The 22,236-nt window shown below is 40.1% G+C and overlaps 1 protein-coding gene across 1 annotated transcript in view; it reads right to left on the bottom strand.

The window, feature by feature from the left end:
• Positions 1–555: 555 nt before the first annotated feature.
• The window catches only part of SLC24A4 (solute carrier family 24 member 4), a 96,790-nt gene continuing 75,109 nt past the window's right edge, over positions 556–22,236 (bottom strand). Inside the window, exons 12-17 of the mRNA XM_072864900.1 lie at positions 20,937–21,081; positions 7,779–7,945; positions 5,415–5,529; positions 3,163–3,275; positions 2,454–2,519; positions 556–708 (exon numbers count right to left, since the gene is read on the bottom strand). Coding sequence (XP_072721001.1) covers positions 556–708; positions 2,454–2,519; positions 3,163–3,275; positions 5,415–5,529; positions 7,779–7,945; positions 20,937–21,081 — 759 coding nt within the window. The remainder of the gene's footprint in view (positions 709–2,453; positions 2,520–3,162; positions 3,276–5,414; positions 5,530–7,778; positions 7,946–20,936; positions 21,082–22,236) is intronic.

Below are 22,236 nucleotides of genomic sequence, written 5' to 3'. Positions count from 1 at the left end.
CAAAAACTGTCAGTGCAGTTCCTCTATAAGCAGAGCACTTGAAGGGGGAAATGATGTCCTCAACAGTGCATGCCATGATATGTGCCTTGGACTTTCTGGTCCTGTAGTTGAGATATTTTGACTGAGCCAAGAAAAGTTCGGAACTTGCCTCTTATTCTTCCATGGAAAGTAGATGTCAAAACCAAAAGAACTATAAAGATTTTTCTCCCGTCCTCTTGCTAACCTTGGTGGTGGTGGTTGATTGTCTGCAAAAGGAGAATGAAAACCACAACAGAATGTCCCAGAAATGGGTCATTTTAGAGTTCTAATTAAGATCCACACAGCTTTATGACTGAGCAGCAATGTCCAAAGAGGAGGAAGATGCTTTGGTTGCCTCGAGCTAGCATGTTAAAAGAAAGGTATGCTTTCCTTCCACACAGATAAAAGTGCTTGTCAGCTGATGAAGCAGGAACGACACTCAAATTACTGATGGAAAGAAGGTAGAAATGTGAAATGCCTCCTGTCATTTACAGCACATATAATCAGAAGAATTTCAGTCTCTCTCCTTGTTGGGGTTTAAAGTTCTTCTCGGCACATAGGGAAGTTGACGAAGGTGAAGACATTAAACTCTATCAATATAGAGAAACACAGGAAAACAGCATAAAGAAACAACACGTAGATGCCTAATTTCCTGTCAAGTTTCCACTTATTTACATGGATTCCAAACACCTGCAAGCAAACAAAGTGTTAGTTAATTAAGCCCCAAAGGAGACTTTTGGAAACAACCACTATAAGCTAAAAATGAGCCTTTTGAATTAGAGATCCTGAACAAAGATAAAAATATATTCTCAGTATTTTATAGACCAAAAAGGCAACATATGTTTTTCTGATCAAGAAAAGGAATGTAAAAGCCCAAACTAAGAACTCAAACTCTGGCCTGACTCTCAGTTGTCCTAAGATCCTTTTACAAAATATTAAATGAACCCACTTTAAGGCCCATTCACAAGTTCCTCATGTAACTGAGAAACAGGCCCCTAGGTGCTCAGTTTCAGTCTGTGGTGCATTTTCAGTACATGGGGCACGTTGTAGTCAGGCAGCACTCATTCACTGATACAATATGAACTAAAGGAATGCACTGAACTACATGAATGCCTCTCCCTCCAGTGTTCCCCTACAGATCCTTTATGTCCCAGTAGTACACCAGCACCTAATGTTCATTCTTTCAACAGTTTCAGAAGAGGTGCTTTCACTGATGTTTTGCTCAGCTCCAGAACTAAGGGGAGTTACAAGTTACAGGTAGCGAAGCAATGAAGTCCTCACAAAGGCATCTATTTTAAATGGTATTGAGTGCCTCTGAATTATTATTTGTTTTGCTCAAAACTCTCCACTGAGTTTTGCTGGGAGAGTCTGTGTGAATCAGAGTATCCAGCAAAACAGATGAGACAATAACAGATGCTTTGAACTCAGGTGATATGGCTTCTGCTATGAAAAGACTCTTCACAGAAAGGCATGACAGCTAGCTGAGTAACACATCTGCATAATCCTCCCATTTTTTTCCAAAGTGCTGATTACTAATATGCATGCAGCAACATCAGATACAAATGTCTACAGAACATCTTTGTTGTTTCACAGGCACTGTGCAGTATGGCAGAACTGGGGATAAGAAAAGAAAAGAACCGGTTCCCACAGCTGATATATCAGATGCATTAGGAAGTTAGTGGCAGAGTGAACAGCCCTGGTCATTCTATCACTTAAGTCATGCACAGGTGATGTGGAGTTTTGTAAGGCCTAGTCATGCAACAGTCTGAAATCTCCAGTCATGCTCCCCTCCTCTACAGAGCCTCTACAGATCCTCCACAGGCAATCAGTGAAAGATGTTAGTATAAGTGGATATTTTTATACCTTTGGGATTTGATTCTTCCCACAGAGGGTTCCCTGAGAGTCAGCAGGATCGGACCTTAAGTACCAGCAAAATTGACTTTTGAAACAGAATTATTGTTTCACTTTAACAAGTTATGTGTTACAAGGGTAAGTGTCTTATGCTGAATGACATTTAGCATGCCTATTCAATGGCTACAGCACTTGATTAGTCCAGGCTGGTTTTGGAAATCAAAGACAAGGGCAAAGGGTGATGAAGCATACCTGAGTCTTGTCCCAACATAAAGTAGAGACAGGCCTGGGGTATGCAGCTGGACACAGGAGCACAGAAGTATTACTGGATCCCACAATTTCAACACTGCCACTGAAATCAATGGGACCTACATGTATCCAGCATCTCTTGCACCAAATGTCAGACTGCAGTCCTCACTGAGGACTATGGTAGCTCTTCAACTCATGGTATCACTAGAAGAATGACACTTTACAAGAATCAATGCTTCGGGGATAGTAAGTATTTCCATTTTGTCCTTCTATAACATGTAAATACCTAATAAGTATTTTGCAATTTGAATACTTGGAGACGCTCAAATACTTACAGTAAGTGCCACTGATCCTAGCAAAAGTGCAACTGAATAGACCAGTCCTTTGCTGTTTATCTTAACCTGTGGGAATTAGAGAAGAGACCTTTAAAATGCTTAGCATATAATAACTGTGCTTTGGAGATCAGAAATCAATTTACTGATTTATGGTCCACCTTCTGTTTTGAATAGTGACTGACTTGCACATTTTAAACTATGGAAATCCATGACAGGTTTGTCGTAATGAAGAATGGGAAGATTAAGGAATCAAAAAAAATGGATAAGTAATCCCACCTCCATAAAAAAAAATAAATCAGCATTTATAATGGATTTTATGTTAAAAGATCCTCAGGAGAGAGAGATACGCTGTTATTCTCATCTTACAGACAAAAATACTAACATACAGGGAGACAGACAGGTGTGCTTGAAGCTGTGTAGTGAGAAAATGACAGAGCCATGAACAGATATCCATGGTGCTATTTTTCTGCTATACAGTATAATGTACTCCAGTTCACAAACTGGGAATTAATTGCAGTTTGTGGAAGGAGAATTGCTTCCTTAACTCCTGGTTTCTCGGCAAAGAAATAACACCTTATTTAGCAACCAATAACATGCTCAGCGGGTTCTTTGGTGTTTTTTTTTAAATTTCATTTGCATGCTTTCTTTTTAGGATTTTTTTTTTAAATAGACAAAAAGAACAAATTAAAGATTTGCCAAGTATACATACAGTTGATCCACAATCAATTGCCATGGTCTGCAAACCCCATGGAATGCCAAGGCCCACCAGAATGTCGAAGACATTGCTCCCTATTGTGTTGGATATTGCCATGTCACCAAGGCCTGCAGAGAAAGATAAAAAAACCTCTTGGGTAAAAACAAAGTATAGGACCATTACTCTGTGTACTAGAGGAAACTAAAGGGGAATGATCTGCATTGATCCAAGCCCCCTTGGACTGGCCAGAGTATCTGAGGTAGGGAGACAATTTCCATAATCTTTGCATGACTTCTGAAAAAAGTGCGCACCAACTGCTCACTCCAACTACATCTTCCTTGTGCCTTGGAGAGTCTTTACTGGGTGTGTGGTATCCATTCAGCATCCAAGTTCAGTGCCAATTAAAAAACCAAGTCTTGTTCTAGGTAGCCTGCAGCCACAGGGAACCTGGACATCATGTACTGGATTTAGTATGTGGACACGTGGCCTTTATCTCATGTGAATGATGAAAAGTGATCCTGAAAAGAACCCAACCAGATGGTAGTCAAAGATATTGAGCACTTTTGTGGGGCTTAATCAGCAATGATTTCACTTCAGGAACAATAAAATGCTACAGGAAAGGAAAAAAAGAGTGAACGGTGGTGAAGTCTGTAGGCATTACTCAAAATCTACTCTTAATGCTCATCACTGGCTGGCATCTCATTCTGCACCAGTGTCAACAGATGTGAGGAAGGCAGAAATCTTCTCTGCCCCTGCTCATTTCCCTTAGGCACTAGCCTAACTATTCAGTCACTTCCACGAAGTAAATACTGGAAAGGAAGAGGAACTCTGACATAAATGGGACATGTCCCACAAATACTTTGAGAGTACACAGAGTGGAGACAGACGCTACCACACCATAAGTACACTATCTTCTTGCAGGAAGCTGCTGAGAAAAAGGTTATGCTTTGGATCCATATTACGGTAGTGCCCATCTCTACTTTTTGTCTGCAATCTGTCAGTAAACAACTCTCTTGAATCCAAGTAGTGCGAAGTCCCTGTATTGTCTTTGAGAGAATGGAGCTGCTTTTTGCCAAGCTAGTGCTTACCTTAACTTTCAGAGGAAACAATCCCTACAGTAGTTTTGCCTAATACTAAAGAACTAATCTAAAGAAGCAGTCTGTTAATTTAAAAACATAACATGTTTTCCTTCTATTCTTGCAAAAATCTGTTCACTTTAATACTACATATGGAAAACTAATTTAGTAGGAAGGTAGTTCCATAAGAATCCTGAATACTTTTTTGTACTGCTTTTTGTGAGATTTTCCTGCACACAACAGATAATACAACCTGGAAAATGAAATATTTTAAATATATAATTCTTTTCAATCAAGCAATAGTTAACAGCACTACTCCTACCTCAAACTATAAAAGTGGGGCTTTTGAGTACCTAATTTATCACTTCAGAACCCTTGTTGTTTGCCCAATGATGTGTGCTGGAGATCTCATTATCTGGAAAAAAAAGACTATGGGAATTGGAATAGTGGAAAAGAATACTATTAAGACCTTTTCTTATTCTACTGCAGTACAGGAGATCACACTGTCAGGTTTAATGTTTTTCAACAACAGGAAGGGATGTGGCTACAGGTATTTCTCAAGTAAAAAAGGAAATGTAAAAAACTTTAATCAAAACTTAAAGATACATGAGAACGCCTTTGACAATTTCGATAGGAAAGCTGATGAGGACATAGCTGACATTTATCTAAAACCCCTTCCAGTGCAGCTATTCATATGTCCCAATGGGAAAGAAGTCTGCATTTGGATAAGAAGTATGCCTGGAGCAACATCACTTCTGCCAGATCCTCTTAAACCACTTCACTTCCCTGGGTTCGAGAGGTCTTCTAGAAATCGGTAAAAGTTTTACATGGACAAGTGCTGGTCAGCATATATTCTTTGATGTAGTTTTTTATAGCTGATATTTGAGTTTTGTCTACTACTTTTATCTTTTTACCCTGACTGATACATACCATGCATGGGATATCTGAGTGTTGAATGACCTTCTAGAATGTTAGGGTGTGCCCAGTCCCAATAAGCAAAAGATAACAGGACAGGGATTATTTTTTTGGTTCACAATAATTAGCAAAGTGTTTTGGATTTTAACAAGGCCCTGAAACAGTAAAAATAAAAGAAAAAAATAATAAAATTGCACTGAGAATTTGTGTGTATGGAGGAAGCAAATCACAGAGCATGTATGTCAGATTGCAGTTATGCTTCAGCAGACACAGTACCTTGTCTTGCTACTATTAAGCTGGCCATGCAGTCTGGGACACTTGTTCCTGCAGCTAGGAAAGTAATGCCCATGATCACGTCTGGTATCCCAAAGGTGTATCCAATCACAGTCACCTGAACAGTGAGGAAAACAGATTAACCTATCATATTTGGAAAGTCTCTTAATTCCAATACAGTTGTGGCATACTCTTAACTTTGATTTCTGGTGTGGACCCTAACAGGATTAGACTCAGGATACTTATCCATGTCTGCAAATTAAATAATTGTGGAATAACCAGCCTAAAACCAACCCTGTGAAAGGAAAAGTACTTTGGGTCATATTATTTAAAATTTTATGAGCAAACAAAAACCTAAATTTTCTGTACTTCTAACAGGACATACTGATCTTTTAAGGAGGAGCACAGACATAATCCAACCTGTGGGTTTTTTGGTTTTTTTTATTCCCAAGAATGGCAAGATTCTCGCTGGTTCTATTCTCAGAAGGACTGCAACCAATTTATGTTGTGATATAGGGGCAGAGATATAAAGAACTTATTTTATCCCAACACATGAAGAAGGAACCAGTTTCTTGCATGACTTCTGATATAATCCCAAAGCGAGCAAGTCTGGTTATATTGTCCCCTGAGAGTCCAGATGAAGCTTTAAAAGAGTTTAGGGAATGGCTGAAGCTTGTAGCAAAGCTCTTGGAAAGGACAGGGAACTGTATTTAGCTGGAACATCTGAAGAAGGCTGAAAAAGCATCAAGAAAAAAGGCTGAACAGGCAGCTGAAAAGGAAATAGCCTTGTGAGAGTGAGAAGACTGAATCAGGGACAGGCAGCTGCTTCCCTGCTGAGACTACTAAGGGTGGAAGTCTTTAAGCTCTGTTGTTTTCTTGAAATAGTTTGCCAGTCTCTTACATGAGGAAAACTGGACGCTTCGCCAAAGAAAAGGTGTATTTTAGGAACCCGCTCACAAACCTTATTCTCAGGGGCAAGCTGTGACTCAGAAAAAGGAGTGGGCATGATTCTCCTGCTGCAAGTGGTAACAGGGTATTAAGGTCTGGCTGCCTCTTAAAATAAGCTATGTTGCAGCCTTCATGAGCACATCTCTCATTTGTGAAGGGGCTACCTACAAATGGAACCAAGGTACAGAGCGTGGCCTTGCAAAGGACATATGGTATGAAATGAATGTGTGGCTTTGGCACCATTATGCCAGGCAGAATGAGTGGCTGGCATATGAATTTCTTTCTCCAACACAGTCTACGTTAAGAGAAAAGAGGATTACTTTACAACGCAAAACTTATACAGAAAGTTGCAAAATGTATACAGAAAATGCAATCTTCCATGAGAGGAAACATAAATATAAAGCAGTTTGAAAATGCCTGATGCATTTGAGGCAGGTAGAGATGTTCTCCACCCAAAAAAGATTTTGCAGGTAAGAAGCTCATGAACAAAAATTCTTCCATATGCATGACTAGAGGAGTATATATATATATATGACTATGAGTGTATATATGTGACACTATATATATTCCAGTATGAAATGAGATGAAAGTTTCTTCACTATATTTTCCTATAAAAGGAAAAATGGGCATATAAATTCTTCAGCAGCACATCCTACCAATCTTCCACTTACAGGTATATACAACTTCTTTGTTTTCCATCTTTTAGTGTAGAAAAAGGTAACTTTCTATACTTCACAAGTATGGCTAATTTTTCCATCACAGAAACTATTTGAGGAGTTTTCCTATTCATGCCTCTTCTCTGACTGAAAACGTAAACTTGAGAAACTGAAAGAGGGTAAGAAAGAAAAAATAGGAACTTATTCAAATCTGCAAGTAAGCGTGCTCCTGAATTGACAACAATTTACAGATCTACACCTGATACACTGCTTCTCGCAAATCTAGGGCAAATGGAAACATACCAGCAATCATAATACTCTTCACTGAGAAGGATTTTCTTGCATTATTCCAGTCCACTCAAGGTGTTTTACACCACTTCTGAGTCTTCAAATTTTGCCATCCATCTGCCTTTTATGCATGTTTCAGTATCAGATCCTGTAGCCAAATTTCTAAAGGTGTCTCAGCTGCTGAGAGTTAAACATTTTCATTTAAACTCCCTTTTACTAGTAGGATGTGGATGTCCATGTTCTCTTGAAAATCAAGCTGGAACCTTCCTGTACTGTATTGGGTCCTATACAGTAAAAGCCCAATTATTTGTGCAGAAAAGAGCAGCAGAAAGCTAGAATTATAATAATTAGAGTATGAGCTGAAGAGACTGCACTACAATTACATGCCTTTCTTTAACAAATACACAAAAGATCTGTTATCTATTTTGAGATGCACGTTTCACTCAGTATGGGAAGTCCTGCTACATGCACTTACCATCCACACCATGAAGTAGGAGAACAAGGCAATCCAGAGAGTGGATAAGATGAATGTCACCATAAAACACCTCTCCCAGCGTGGTTTGCTGCAGTTTGGAATGGTGCAAAAGAGCACGAATATCAATGGCCATGTCAAAATCCATTTAATTTTGTTCATTTTTCCATCTGCAGGACAAGAAAGGAAAGAGTCAGTTTAGCTTTTCCATCACTATCCCAGGCCCAGTTACACCTCTTTGAACACAGCAGATGATCCCAGAAGATGCCAGAAGGATGTTTACAACTGTGCATGTCAGCTCATTTTCCAGTGTACCTTTCATCTATACTTGCTCTTGTCACTCTCAGCCAAGTTCTGCATGCACATCCAGAATCATATAGTTAAGCTTGTCAAGGTCTATGTAAATCCATGAAAGAATTACATTGATTTAAAAGCATGGCTGCTTTTAAAACCAAAATTACCGGTCAGGTTTGTTGCTCTTTCAAATACCTGTATTACTATTAATCCAAAATTTAAAAAAAAACCCAAACCAAACAACCAAAAAACCTCACCCCCCTCACCTTTTAAAAAGGAAGACTGAAATCCTTGTAGTGAAAATAACCTGTACCTTCTGTGCAGCAACAGAAAATACTTTGACAGAAAACAGAAGCACAGACCCAACCTATGAACATGACAAACTTGTTTCACATGCCTCACTGTGGTCACTTGGGCAGAACTTTAAACTGGTATTTGTTTATCAGGCGAAACCAGAGTATCACAGCCAACAGCATGGTGGTTTTTGCTTGGGTTTTCTTTACGTTGTTTTAGAATTATGCTACTAAGGATTTCCATCATTAATGGATAATGATATGCATGAGATCTAATAAAACATGCCACTTTGAAAAAAATGGTTGATTGCACTGAAGAAAATTATGAGATATATCTTCCAGTGAAGTTATTTAGCTAAATTGTAAAGGGCAGGTAATAATCAGTGACAGCTCCTATCAATTTCACCAGGAATTTTCTTTCAGCAAAGACATTGGGATTTAGGATTTGTGTAATGGGAGTTTTTGTCAGTGAATTTAATTAGATTGAAATCTGTCCTCTGGACAAATGTGCACCAGATGCGATGAAATTAAATATTAAACATTTAAAAGTTAATAATGCTTTTGTAATTTATGAGGCTACTTACTAGTCTAATTTAACTTGGTGAGTCCAAACGCAAGTCTTTATTCATTTACTTCTGTATGTATTCTAGTACTAAATTGTCTTGCGTAAGTTATGAATCAGCTGCTTAACTTGAGATTTCCTTGGGAATTCTGAGATGCCATCAGCCCACCAGGAAATATTAGTCTAAGCTTGGCTCTTTATTCCCATTTAGCTTGTGGCTGTGGAACTTCTAACAGATAAAACTACTGAAGTCTCCTGGGGTCAATTCTCATTCTAGAATTTTACATGTCACTGGGGATCTATTACAGATTTTACAGGGAAGTCCTTTTCCCCTCTGGTTACATATACTGCTATACAGATTTTTAAAACAGTTATCTTTGATCTGATCTGTCCAGAAAATGACACTTCTTAGCTCACATCTCACTTTAATTCTGTTAACAAGGCTGTAAATATCCTATGGTAATTTATACCTCCTCCTGTTTGATTTGTTACAGTTTGGATCATTAAAAGACTCCTGCTAGTTAATTTGTACTCTTTGTGTACCCAAGTTGCTAAGCTTGGTTCATAGTCAAACAAGTCAGCATGGCCTAGGCCAGTAATTTCCTCAGTGCGTAATTCCAAATGCAGGGTGAGTGGGTGACTGTTTGACAGGAAAAAATTATGGATCCAGTTCTGATCTGATGTGCGTGTAATCTGACTGACTTCAGTGCTGCTACACACAGGAGATTCAGTCTCATTTATCTTTTCAATAACGCAAATAAAAGAAACAAAATTGCCTGGAGAACAAATAGAGAATAAATAGATGCACTCAGCCTCTGCTGGGGAATATGTACCTTGTCAAAGATCCTGTCTAGTGCCCTGAATTACTTAAACGAATGCTTAACTGTGAGAATTCACAGTGCCTTACCACTGGCACTGCTATGCTTGCTCAGTTCCAAGAAAACTGAAATATTAGTGGAGGAGGGCTTGCCTTTCCCTTATCTTTGCTCAGTTTGAATGAATGTGTGTCAGATTAAAATTCCTGGCTCTATTAGTGGTGATACTTTATCCACACAACATCATGAAACAGAACTGTTTTTTACAGCTAGATGGTTTGTGGAAGTGACATTTGCATTCATTACATGACAACCAGGCTTGAGACTTCAGGGAACAAGAAATGAACGCAATTCTGGTTTTTGTTGAGTTAACAGAGAAGCTGACTGGCCATTTGCAGTTAGCCTGGAATAGTTTTGAACCACCATCGCCAAAGCAGCCTACCTGACACACTTTACATTGGTTTCTCTTTTGCGTCAGGGTTTGCCAGCTTTTATAAACTTCTGTATAAAGCCTTTTAAGTATATCTGGCCTTGGTTCTGCCTCAGGCCGTTTTCTTCAGCTCCTACTATCTTCAGCTCCAACTGCTCTCCTCACCTCTCCCGAGTCAATGGACAACATGTTGGGGACCAGGGAAGATCTCCCACTGTAAGGGAAGATCATGTTCGTGACCACCTGAGGAACCTGAACATATATAAGTCTATGGGACCTGACAAGATGCATCGCAGTGTCCTGACGGAATTGGCTGATGTAGCTGCCAAGCCACTCTCCATGGTACTTCAAAAGTCATGGCAGTCAGGTTAAGTCCCTGGTGACTGGAAAAAAGGAAGCATTGTGCCCATTTTTAAAAAAGGTAGAAAGGATGACCCTGGGAACTACCAACCTGTCAGCCTCACCTCTGTGCCTGGGAAGATCATGGAAAAGATCCTCCTAGAAGCTACGCTAAAGCACATGGAAGACAGGGAAGTGATTTGAGACAGCCAACATGGCTTCACCAAGGGCAAGTCCTGCCTGACCAACCTAGTGGCCTTCTATGATGGAGTGACTACATCAGTGGACAAGGGGAGAGCTACAGATGTCATCTATCTGGACTTCTGTAAGGCCTTTGACATGGTCCCCCACAACATCCTTCTCTCTAAATTGGAGAGATATGGATTTGATGGGTGGACTGTTCAGTGGATGAGGAATTGGTTGGATGGTTGCATCCAGAGGGTAGTGGTCAACGACTCAATGTCCAGATGGAGATCTGTGACGAGTGGTGTTCCTCAGGGGTCCGTACTGGGACTGGTGCTGTTCAATATTTTCATCAATGACATTGACAGCGAGATCGAGTGCACCCTCAGCAAGTCTGCAGGCAACACCAAGCTGAGTGGTGCAGTTGACATGCCAGAAGAATGGGATGTCATCCAGAGCAACCTGGAGAAGCTGGAGAAGTGGGCCCATGTGAACCTCATGATGTTCAAGAAGGCCAAGTGCAGAGTCCTACTCCTGGGTTGGGGCAATCCTCGGTTTCAATACAGGCTGGGGATGATGTGATCGAGAGCAGCCCTGTGGAAAAGGACTTGGGGCTACTGATGGACGAAAAGCTGGACATGAGCCAACAATGTGCACTCGCAGCCCAGAAGGCCAACTGTATCCTGGGCTGCATCAAAAGAAGCGTGGCCAGCACATTGAGGGAGGTGATTCTGCCCCTCTACTCTGCTCTGGTGACACCCCACCTGGAGTTCTGTGTCCAGCTCTGTAGCCCTCAGCACAAGAAGGACATGGAGCTGTTGGAGCAGGTCCAGAGGACGGCCACAAAAATGATCCAAGGGCTGGAGCACCTCTCCTACAAAGACAGGCTGAGAGAGTTGGGGTTGTTCAGCCTGGAGAAGGCTGCAGGGAGACCTTATAGCAGCCTTCCAGTACTTAAAGGGGGCCTATAGGAAAGATGGGGACAGACTTTTTAGCAAGGCCTGCTGTGACAGGACAAGGAGCAATGGTTTTAAACTAAAAGAGGGGAGATTTAGACTGGATTTAAGAAAGAAATTTTTTACAATGAGGGTGGTGAAGCACTGGAACAGGTTGCCCAGAGAGGTAGTGGAGGCCCCATCCCTGAAAACATTCAAGGTCAGGTTGGACGGGGCTCTGAGCAACCTGATCTAGTGAAAGATGTCCCTGCTCACTGCAGGGGGGTTGGACTAGATGATCTGTAAAGGTCCCTTCCAATCCAAAGCATTCTATGATACTATGCTGGGTCATAGAACTTGTGTGGCACCCAGTGCTAAAGAAGTCTACTGTTATGCTGTAACTTGGTAGTTAAGAATTTAGTGAGTAAGTTTAGCAGCAGCCTCCATAAAGTGAGACTTCATTTCCTCAGGAAAAGGATTACTTCATTCATTTCACCTGGCTTAGATGAATGCACAAACATTATACAGCTTGAAAATGTTTATTTTTTTTTAATTTCTTTCAAAATTACTTCTTGTGCTGCTCTGTGTTGTTTTGTTTTTGACCACCCACTCTAAAATAATAATTAAAATGATTTAGTGATAAATTTGTTAAATTGGGGTATGCTTTTAGTTCATGACAAATTGTTTTATGATAGTTGCTTAGCTCACTAGTACATCTGCAAGGAAGAAAATTATCATCCTCATTAAGGCTATTATTCAATACATAGCTGTTCTGCAAAAACAGACAAACAGTCTCATTACAAAGCCTTAGCTCAGTTGTTTTAATAGCAGTACCGGCCACTCCTGTGAGCCTTGGGTCTGAAGGCTCCTGTGGCAACCCACATAGCTGAGGAAAGGTGTATTTTGTTTGTTGCACCTCCTACGACAATAATGAAATAATATTGCTTTATTAAAGAAAGCAACACTGGTCCATATGCTGTTCACTTCACCATGCTGTAAAAAAAATATGAGTTTTTTTGCATGAAGTTGTTTTTCCTACTTTAGACATCCATTTTTCTGTTTCTCCAGATATCTGGAAGCCAATAATGCCAAGTATTTCAGAGAGGTATCATTACAGAAGAGCCTGATTACAATGTTTCTGAAAATGAAGCAGCAGCCCTACAACAAAGAGGCCTTTGCTAATTTTCAATACATTTCTGAGCTTGTCATCTTTCCAGATGTTATGCTCACAATAATTACTTTCACATACAGGTAGTGTCCTGGTGAACGAAGTCAACAACACACAGCACTGAGAGGAAAGGAATATTTCCTTAAGGTACTAAAGGAAGTGCCCTTTTACAGGAAAAATACTGTCCTATTTGCAACATTCACACAGAGTTGAGAGGAGCTCAGTACAGAAGTGTGAAACTACATTTCTGTTTTCATTCAGATCAAGAGTGTACCCTTGAAGTAAATCTCCTGATTGTCCCCATTTACTGTATTTTGGTTTGCAATTTACTGTATTTTAGTTTGCAACACAGAGCAGCCTTGCATCACATCAACGAGATTCCCTTAGTATAAAGCTGAAGCAGAGGCACAAACTTAAAAGTGCTCCAAATAATAATGGGCATTTAGTCCATGGGACCAAGCTAGAGCTAGCCTGAAACAGAAGTTCCAAACGCATATAGTGCAGACAGCCTACATGTCCTAGTCAATAAGCTGCATAGAAAACATTTTTGCTGAGTTTAGACAAACTGGAGTCTGCAACTACACTGTCAGGAGTCAGATCTAAGTTACTGTAGTTAGTTAAATTCGATAGCTTTTCCACAGTCTTCCCTTTAAAAATGTGGCAGTCAAGTACAGACCACTGCTCCACACATTAGCTACTTCAGAACACGCCTAAACCTTCACATGTGAAAAAAGCATTTCCTTACGTAAGGCAATTAGTAGCTGACTGATATAAAACATTTATAACATCCCTGCAAAGCATGAATCTAATTGGCACGCAGGATTTTCATAACTATTGTTATGAATTCACACAAATCTCTAATTTGAGGTAACTTGGAAAATGGGAAAGGTTTTCTCTAGTTTAAGTCTACGTGCAAAATGAGGAAGGCTTCCTGGAGTTTACTGTTGATTTCTATTTTTCTGGGATTTTGCTTTTGACAATGGTAAACTTAGACAAAAAATAAGGCACGTCCAGGCTGGCCTAGGAATATTATTGCTGCCAATTTTTTTGGTGCTCCACTTTATCATTTTTAAATGCCTTTCTTATCTTTTTAAATCTCTCTACCATTTTTCATTTGGAAAAACAACAACAAAAAAAACCAAAACCAAAACCCAACTGTTTTCCCCCAATGAAAAGTGATTTTTAAATCACCTGTCCCCTTGATCCTAATTAGGCTTTATATTTACAAAGATATATTTACACCCACATATCATTAGCAATATTAATTCAAATCTTGACCTGGAAATGTGTAACAGTAACATACACACCTCCACACTGGGAGCTTTGTAATAATCCAGACAGCAAGTAAATTTCCGCTAGAAAGTGCTGTTGCTCATCAGAGTTGAGACTGATTGGAAAACTTTAATATATGTAAATTAGCCAATATGAAAGCTTACTCTGAAAGACCATGTGCGGTATCCAAAACACAACAGAGGAATATAAACTTTTGTCCCAAGTATGGGACTCAACATAGAAACAACTGAAATAGATATAACAAACTAGATCCATTGTGAATTTCCCATCAGAATTATTTTCCACTGAAAAATGCCTTTGTTGCAAAACAAAAAATTTCTGAGAAAATGGTTTTCAATTTGCTGTTAGGAAAATTAACACAGCAGCTGCCTCTCCACCTTCTTGGAAAATCCTTACTGATTTCAGCTCTGCAACTTTCCCTAGGAACTGTGGAGGCAAGAGACTCTTTCTGTTACCACACTAGAGACAGGCTACATAGTGTGTAAAAGGGTATCCAAGAAGGCCCAACCTTTGTCAGCCTTCCAAGTGGGCAGTTGACATATTAAAACATTCTTATTGCAATTCTCCTGCAACAGAGCTTTGGAAACAATTCTTTTTTTCCTGTGGAAAATACCAAGGTTTTATTTCTCATCCTCATCCAAAACAGACTATTTTCCAAACTACTAACACTTTTCTCGGAAGTTCCATTTTCCAGAATACAAGTTCCAAATTCCAGACCATGAGATCTGTCCAAAATAACTCAGATTTCTATTTTCAGCCTGTGCCTTTACCACACTTTGCATATTTGGATTTATGCCAATAATTTTCTCTTAAAGACACATTCTTGGTACAGTAGGAACTGGTCTGGAAAAAGAATTTGCTCCAGTATGCAGAAACAAGCTTTACTCTCAGAGTTACTACAGGTTTACACAGGACAATATTCAACAAAAATAAAATGTAATTGAGCAGAGGTAGTCCCCATATGTTGTTTGAATTGGTTGGATTTTGACATGGTTTATTTTCTATGTTTTAACCTTGCTGTCTACTTTATCAATGTTTTTTTAAGGGAGAACTGGGATTTATAGACTTCCTCAAGTCCCTCTTTGCCCTTTCAGAGTGAAGTGATGAGTTACTAAATTAAATCCTTGCCCACTTCTCTTCCAATTTATCCTGTGTATCCTCCTCCAGGGTAGAGCACACTCATTGCTCTTCTGGAGCACATTTTCCAGTTTAGTTTTCTACAAAATGAGTCTGGTTCATGAGCTCCAAGAACACAATGCAAATCAAAGTGCAGTACGTGAGGACAACAGTGAAATGTGCCTCAGAAGCACACTTGTGTTCTGAAACAAAATTCCAAGGTAGATGTGCCATTACATAGGCAGTGGCAAGAGGAAGGTCTTCCAAAAAAGCATTTCAGAATACTACAGTTAGGTCCTGCTCTGAACTACCTTCTTGGAAGAACTTCTCTCCTGCAACAGCAAAGAAGCTACGGAAACTAGCTCTCTTCCTATGACTTCCTATGACTTCCATGACTTACTCAGCCATGTAAGTCACGTTTCCAAACTTTGGCAAAAGCACCACGAAGCAGGCCAAAAAGAGAGTCTGAGGAACAACTACAAAGACGAATAAAAATTCACAATAAATTTTACTTCAAATACATTAGGAGCAGGAAGTCTGCTGGGTCCACTAGTGATCAAAGTATAAAGAAGCACTGAGAGAAGATAGGGGCATTACAGAGAAGCTAAAAGAAGTGTCCTCATCAGTGTTTGCAGAGACAGAAACTATAGAGGTTTCTACATGGAACTCTTGTGACGCCCATCTTCAAGAAGGGCCGGAAGGAGGACCCGGGGAACTACAGGCCTGTCAATCTGACGTCAGTACCGGGGAAGCTGATGGAGCAGATCATCCTGAGTGCTATCACACAGCATGTAGAGAATAACCAAGGGATCAAGCCCAGCCAGCATGGGTTCAGGAAAGGCAAGTCCTGCTTGACCAACCTGATCTCCTTCTACGACAAGGTGACCCACCTAGTAGATGAGGGAAAGGCTGTGGATGTTGTCTATCTAGACTTCAGTAAAGCCTTTGACACGGTTTCCCACAGCATTCTCCTGGAGAAACTGGCTGCTCATGGCTTGGACGGGTGTACTCTTCACTGGGTAAAGAACTGGCTGGATGGCCAGGCCCAAAGAGTGGTAGTGAATGGAGTTTACTCCAGTTGGCGGCTGGTCACAAGTGGTGGTCCCCAGGGCTCTGTATTGGGGCCAGTTCTGTTTAATACCTTTATCAATGATATGGATGAAGGGATCGAGTGCACCCTCAGTAAGTTTGCAGATGACACCAAGTTGTGAGGGAGCGTTGATCTGCTTGAGGGTAGGAAGGCTCTGCAAAGGGACCTGGACAGGCTGGATTGTGGGCCGAGGTCAATTGTATGGGGTTTAACAAGGCCAAGTGGAAGGTCCTGCACTTGGGTCACAGCAACCCCATGCAACGCTACAGGCTTGGGGAAGAGTGGCTGGAAAGCTGCCCGGCAGAGAAGGACCTGGGGGTGTTGGTTGACAGCCAGCTGAATATGAGCCAGCAGTGTGCCCAGGTGGCCAAGAAAGCCAACGGCATCCTGGCTTGTATCAAAAATAGTGTGGCCAGCAGGACTAGGGAAGTGATCGTGCCCCTGTACTCAGCACTGGTGAGGCCGCACCTCGAATACTGTGTTCAGTTTTGGGCCCCTCACTACAAGAGAGACACTGAGGTGCTGGAGCGTGTCCAGAGAAGGGCAACGAAGCTGGTGAAGGGTCTAGAGCACAAGTCTGATGAGGAGCGGCTGAGGGAACTGGGGTTGTTTAGCTTGGAGAAAAGGAGTCTGAGGGGAGACCTTATCGCTCTCTACAGCTACCTGAAAGGAGGTTGTAGAGAGGTGGGGGTCGGTCTCTTTGCCCAGGTAACAAGTGATAGGACAAGAGGAAATGGCCTCAAGTTGTGCCAGGGGAGGTTTAGACTGGATATTAGGAAATTTTACTTCACTGAAAGGGTTATCAGGCATTGGAACAGGCTGCCCAGGGAAGTGGTTGAGTTGCCATCCCTGGAGGTATTTAAAAGACGTTTGGATGAGGTGCTTAGGGACATGGTGTAGTGGTGGTCTTGGTAGTGTTAGGTTTACGGTTGGACTCGATCTTAAAGGTCTTTTCCAACCTATACGATTCTGTGATTCTTTTCTGTCTCTAGCTCAACCTTGAGGACATACAGCTCCATAGGGGATATAACAAAGAGCCACAGTACCCTGAGTGTTCAAGTGAGGTACATGGGGTTTGCTTTGTTCACTGTGTTTTCCAATAAAAGAAGACATGGAGCTAGTAGGAGGCAGGTTCAAAGCAAGTAAAAGCAGATGGTTCTTCACACAACCATGAAACTCCTTCCCAGAGGATGTTGTGAGTGTTAAATATTTGCAAAGATTCAATGAGAATTAAGACAGATTAATGAAGAAGAAATACATTAAGGATTTTTAAAGACTCGGATATTACACCCAGTCCAGGAAGTTCCTTGAGCTGAAAATAGCTGAAGGCCAACTTGTCCTCTCTCATTCTTCCCCAGGCTTCTTCATAAAGTCATGGTTGGAGTCAGAATACTGGGCAAGACAAATATTTGGTTCGATAAAGTACAAACATTTTTTATGTTTTTAGTAGATACTGTTAATTCCTTTTTGCTTCTATCCTACATGTTGTCTTCATATTTTGGATCCATACAAAAATGGGCAGGATTGCTAATCCCCTTTATTGCCATCTCTTTTTAGCTCTGGGAATTATTATTCCTATTTTAGCTAACACCATCACGACTTATATAAAGCATCCATGGCCCAATCCTGTAAGAGAAGGAGTTCTTCATTTCTGTGAAACCAGCGGGAGCTGAGAACACTGATTATTTTAAAGGATCCTGAACATGTGACAGCGAATGGGATTTAAGCATCCATTAAGAGCTGCACAGAAGTGCTTTTCCGAGTCTGGGCTCTAAAAGACTACTGAGCTATGCAAGAGCTTTTACACACCATTTTGTTGTCAATATATGCCTGTTCAGTTTCATCCTGCTTTATTCTGATCTGTGGGTTTTTTTAAAAAGTTTAAGACCTGTTTCCAAACAACTGTAGAGTAATCTAACTGCAAAGCATCAAATGAACCTTTCTCCTGGAAGATAATAATCATGGCCTAAAGGTTAGGTCAAGAAAGAAATTCCTCTTTTAAAGAGAATGTTTCTTCCCACACAGAAACCAAAGGCAAAGGCTGCTTTGTATGATACTGTAGGTAGTTTCCATAAAAACTATGTGTTGCCTCCTGTTTCAAGATGGGCCTGAACCACAGCCTGGGGGTGAATCTCTCTGGATGTTTGACATCTGGGATCTAGGCTGTAGTTTGAGACTGTTTGCAGGTAACAATTTTATTCTCTATTTTTGTGTGCTAAAGCCCTACATTTATTGCTGAGCACTGCCATTGATCGAGGATAAAAGAGAACAATAAGCAAAACTTACAGATGGCAAATGATTACTGGGAATCACTCAGCTGATGTAGTGCTTTAAACTTCACTTACATTTATCTGTTTCAGAAAAAACTTGTTCTTGCAAAAGGATCTGGAATTTGCAAGAACGCAATTTGAAGGAGGAAAGACAAACCCCAAACTAGGCTAAAAAAGGTGACTACAGAACAGCAGAAAAAAGGGTTTAGGCCAATTCATAGCCATTTCTGTTGCAGCTCTTAAAATACTGCAGTGAATTTTCTACTTAGGACACTACAAGCAGTTGACTTGGAAAGTCCTACTGGAAACTGAAAGCCTATTCTTCATAGAGCTCTTTATAGTACTGAAAGAATACATGAACTTCTGATCTTTAGAAAATGTATGTGCCTTATTCCTGGTCTGAAAATATATCAAAAGAAAAACAGAGGGGATTCTGGGAAACTGCATACTACCTTTTCCCTAAAGCCAGTTTTAAATGCCAGGATTTTTTTAGGCTACCGATTGTGCCACAGTACTTAAACAACAACAAAGCATGATGCTGGTTCTTTACGTTTTCTGCAAAGTTATTAAAGTGGTACTTCTGACAGCAAAAATAAAAGAATTCTCCCTCAGAATATATGAGTTGAGCAATGAGAATTCAACCAATAGGTAATCATCTCCAGACAACAGGAGTAACAAAATCTGAAGATAACAATAAGGCTTTTAAACAATCACTTTACCACTTTTACGCAACTCTTTGAGTTCATGTTGAACTTTTGCTCCATTCCAGTATGAACTGTATCATCAGTGGTTCCACTTTGGCCTGTTACACCTCAATTATCTTTAAAGACTTTCTCAAGAATGCAGAAAAACTGCACTTAAAAAAGGCCAATGGCATAACTAATAACTCCCTCCTGAGTTCAAAGCATTTTGTCTATTGTGAATGTCAGACATTTAGGAAGCTCTACTCAGAAATCTTGGTTTTTATTCATAAAGAAATTGTCTGAGTTTTGAACAAATCCAAATACGGTCTCCAGGTAATGTTTGTCACATGTTAAGATTTCTGCATTGTCCTGGAATGTAAGAAGAAATGCATGATTGTACTGCCCTAATTAAAACTTGAATCCCAAAACTTGTTAAAAACAACTCAGTTAAAAAATCTTCTTTGACAATATGTGCATTGAATCCTGCATTTTTAAGGTGGTTCTGGGGAGACATTTTTGTTTTTAGGAGTTGTTTATTACTGTCACTGTTATTATTGTTATTATTGTTGTTGTTATTATTAGCAACATGTTCAAGTGCACAAGCATATTGCTGACTTGGATCCACTTATTTCACCATACAATAAAAAGTTTTTTCATTATCTTGCTGATTATCGGGAGCCCATCTAATGGGCCTATCTTCAGTGAATCAGTTTGTTTCCATTCTTCACCCCCGATGAAAGTCTGTTACTGCTGACTGCAAGAAGCTCCTGTAAGAGCACACAGTACAGTAACACATGAAAACACACGGTTTTATCCAGTCTTTATATAGTATGCTTCAATGTTTGTTCAGTCGCAAATATCTCTTCTAAAATGATAGCAACTGAAGCAATGGGATCTCTAAGAAATTAGGATCACATACAACATGGAAAATTATTCCTTCTTTTTCACTGCATGTGATATTAATTTATGCCAAGTAATATTTGTGTTAAACAGTAACTGTGTGACAGATGACTACTGACTACATGTCTGTGAGGGGTGATCTAATTTCTGCTATCTAATCTCCAAAGCATTTGGGGGAGAGTCAACCTGCAATGTGCTAAGGGCACCAACATAATAAGGTTGGCTATATATAGCCCTTCATGCCAAAAAAGTTTCAAAAAAATTTCAAAAGGTGAATATTATTACATACTGCTATTCTAAGAATTTTAAACACTGTCAAAGATATTAAACACTCTTTCTCCTCCTAAACCTTTCTTCCTCTTCATCCAAGTAGCCTCCCCTACAGTCACTAAATCAAGTTATTATATATTTATACACCTATCTGTCTCTGGCCTAGTAATCTCCAGTGGGCCATTATTAACTTCAAAATTACTAGCAGTGCAGTGCTCATTGGGTTGGTCTGACATGTTTTTTAATATAAACCTGCTGTACCTGCTTTCCCTTTGCCTCTAGCAAACCAGCACTTCTACCGTTATTGTGCATGATGTCTGGAAAACACTTTCCTAAGATCTGCTTTTAGCCATGTAGCCTCCAGCCTGGTTTTACTGTCATCAAATCCAGCCTTCAGACAGTCAAATCAATACCCTTCCTCTTCTCTCCCCACATGTGTTGTCTTTTCTTACAACCCAGTGTTTGGCATTTTAATTATCTTCTGTTTCCTTACTATAAACACCTGGAAAGTAAGCCTTACCTGGCAATGAAAAGGGAGATAGATTGTCCTGTTCATTTTCCTCCTCTTGGTTCACCACAGGGATGTTCCCATTTTCAATATTCTCACGTCTCCCATTCTGAAGTGGTTTGCTTGAGCCATTGGCAGATTGGATTAACCGCTGACGCTGCACAGTGTCAAAGACAAAACTGCCATAGTTTGGAAAATATTGACTTTCTTAAATCTGGGGTTTGCTGTCTGTCCAGCCCCAGTCACATGAGCCGTGATGTTTCTCCACAAAGCCTTCCTTCCAGTCAGCAACAAACAAATCTGTCTGTGGCCTACCTGTCTTCATCAGGCCAGTGTTGACCATTCACCTCAAAATTACTGGCAGGAGTCTTTCAAGCCATGATGGAGAAAGTTGTCATATCTGTTCTTCTGCACCATGTTTTAATGAGCATGGTTATCCTGAAGCACTTCTCACTCACCAGTTCCCACTCAAACCAGCAACAGCAACATAATCTAAGTGGTAACAGTCAAGACATTTCTGCACTATTAGAGTTGGCTTATGAATGACTCATTACCCAGGATCTCTCCTACTCAGGTCCAACTCTTCTCCCTTCTTCTCATTCCCATTCCTTGAGGTAAATGTAAAGGTCCTACTTATAATTTCAGAAGCAAGCCTAACCCCTGTTGCCCTTGTCTGAGTATATACTATAATGAAGCTCATAATTGCCCCTGCAGATATGTGTAAGACTGCCACAGTTCCAATACACAGTACAACAATTACAGGGATAGGTTTTAAACGTCAGTATATATACCCATTAATACACTGGAGAATGTGAGATGTAACAGTAATTTCCTACTTTTATAAAAAAATAAACATTTTTAGTTTGTTAGATGAGCTAATGCAGGGTCAATAGGTGTTCTCTTTTTTATGACAAATTGTTGCAACTTCCTAAAAAATGCTCTGAAATGCCTTGAAAAATAAAGTAACTGCACAACATGCAAAAAAATTCTGAAAATGGTATTAGCACACTGTAATTAAAAATAGAGAAAACTCATATCTGAATACTTTGCAAAACTTTGGCAGTGAGAATACATAAGAACATAGATCCAAAATGCTCTGGTTTAGAGAATGTTTTTTGCAGATGTTGAATTAGCAAGTATCAGCTCTCTGTGCACATATCCATTAAGAAAGAATTTTTTTCTGATCAATGAATTGCCTTCAAAGCAGAACTTTTATAGAGTCAACTGTTGCTGTGTGCCCTATCTGATCTTCTGCTCTTGACTGTACACCACCAAGCTGACTCCCTAATTAACAGTAAAGCAGTGAAATGTT

The sequence above is a fragment of the Ciconia boyciana genome, chromosome 6, assembly GCF_034638445.1.
Source record: "Ciconia boyciana chromosome 6, ASM3463844v1, whole genome shotgun sequence".
Taxonomy (NCBI): Eukaryota; Metazoa; Chordata; class Aves; order Ciconiiformes; family Ciconiidae; genus Ciconia; species Ciconia boyciana.
Note: the sequence above shows the minus strand (reverse complement) of the source record. Positions and strands in the feature narration are given on the sequence as shown.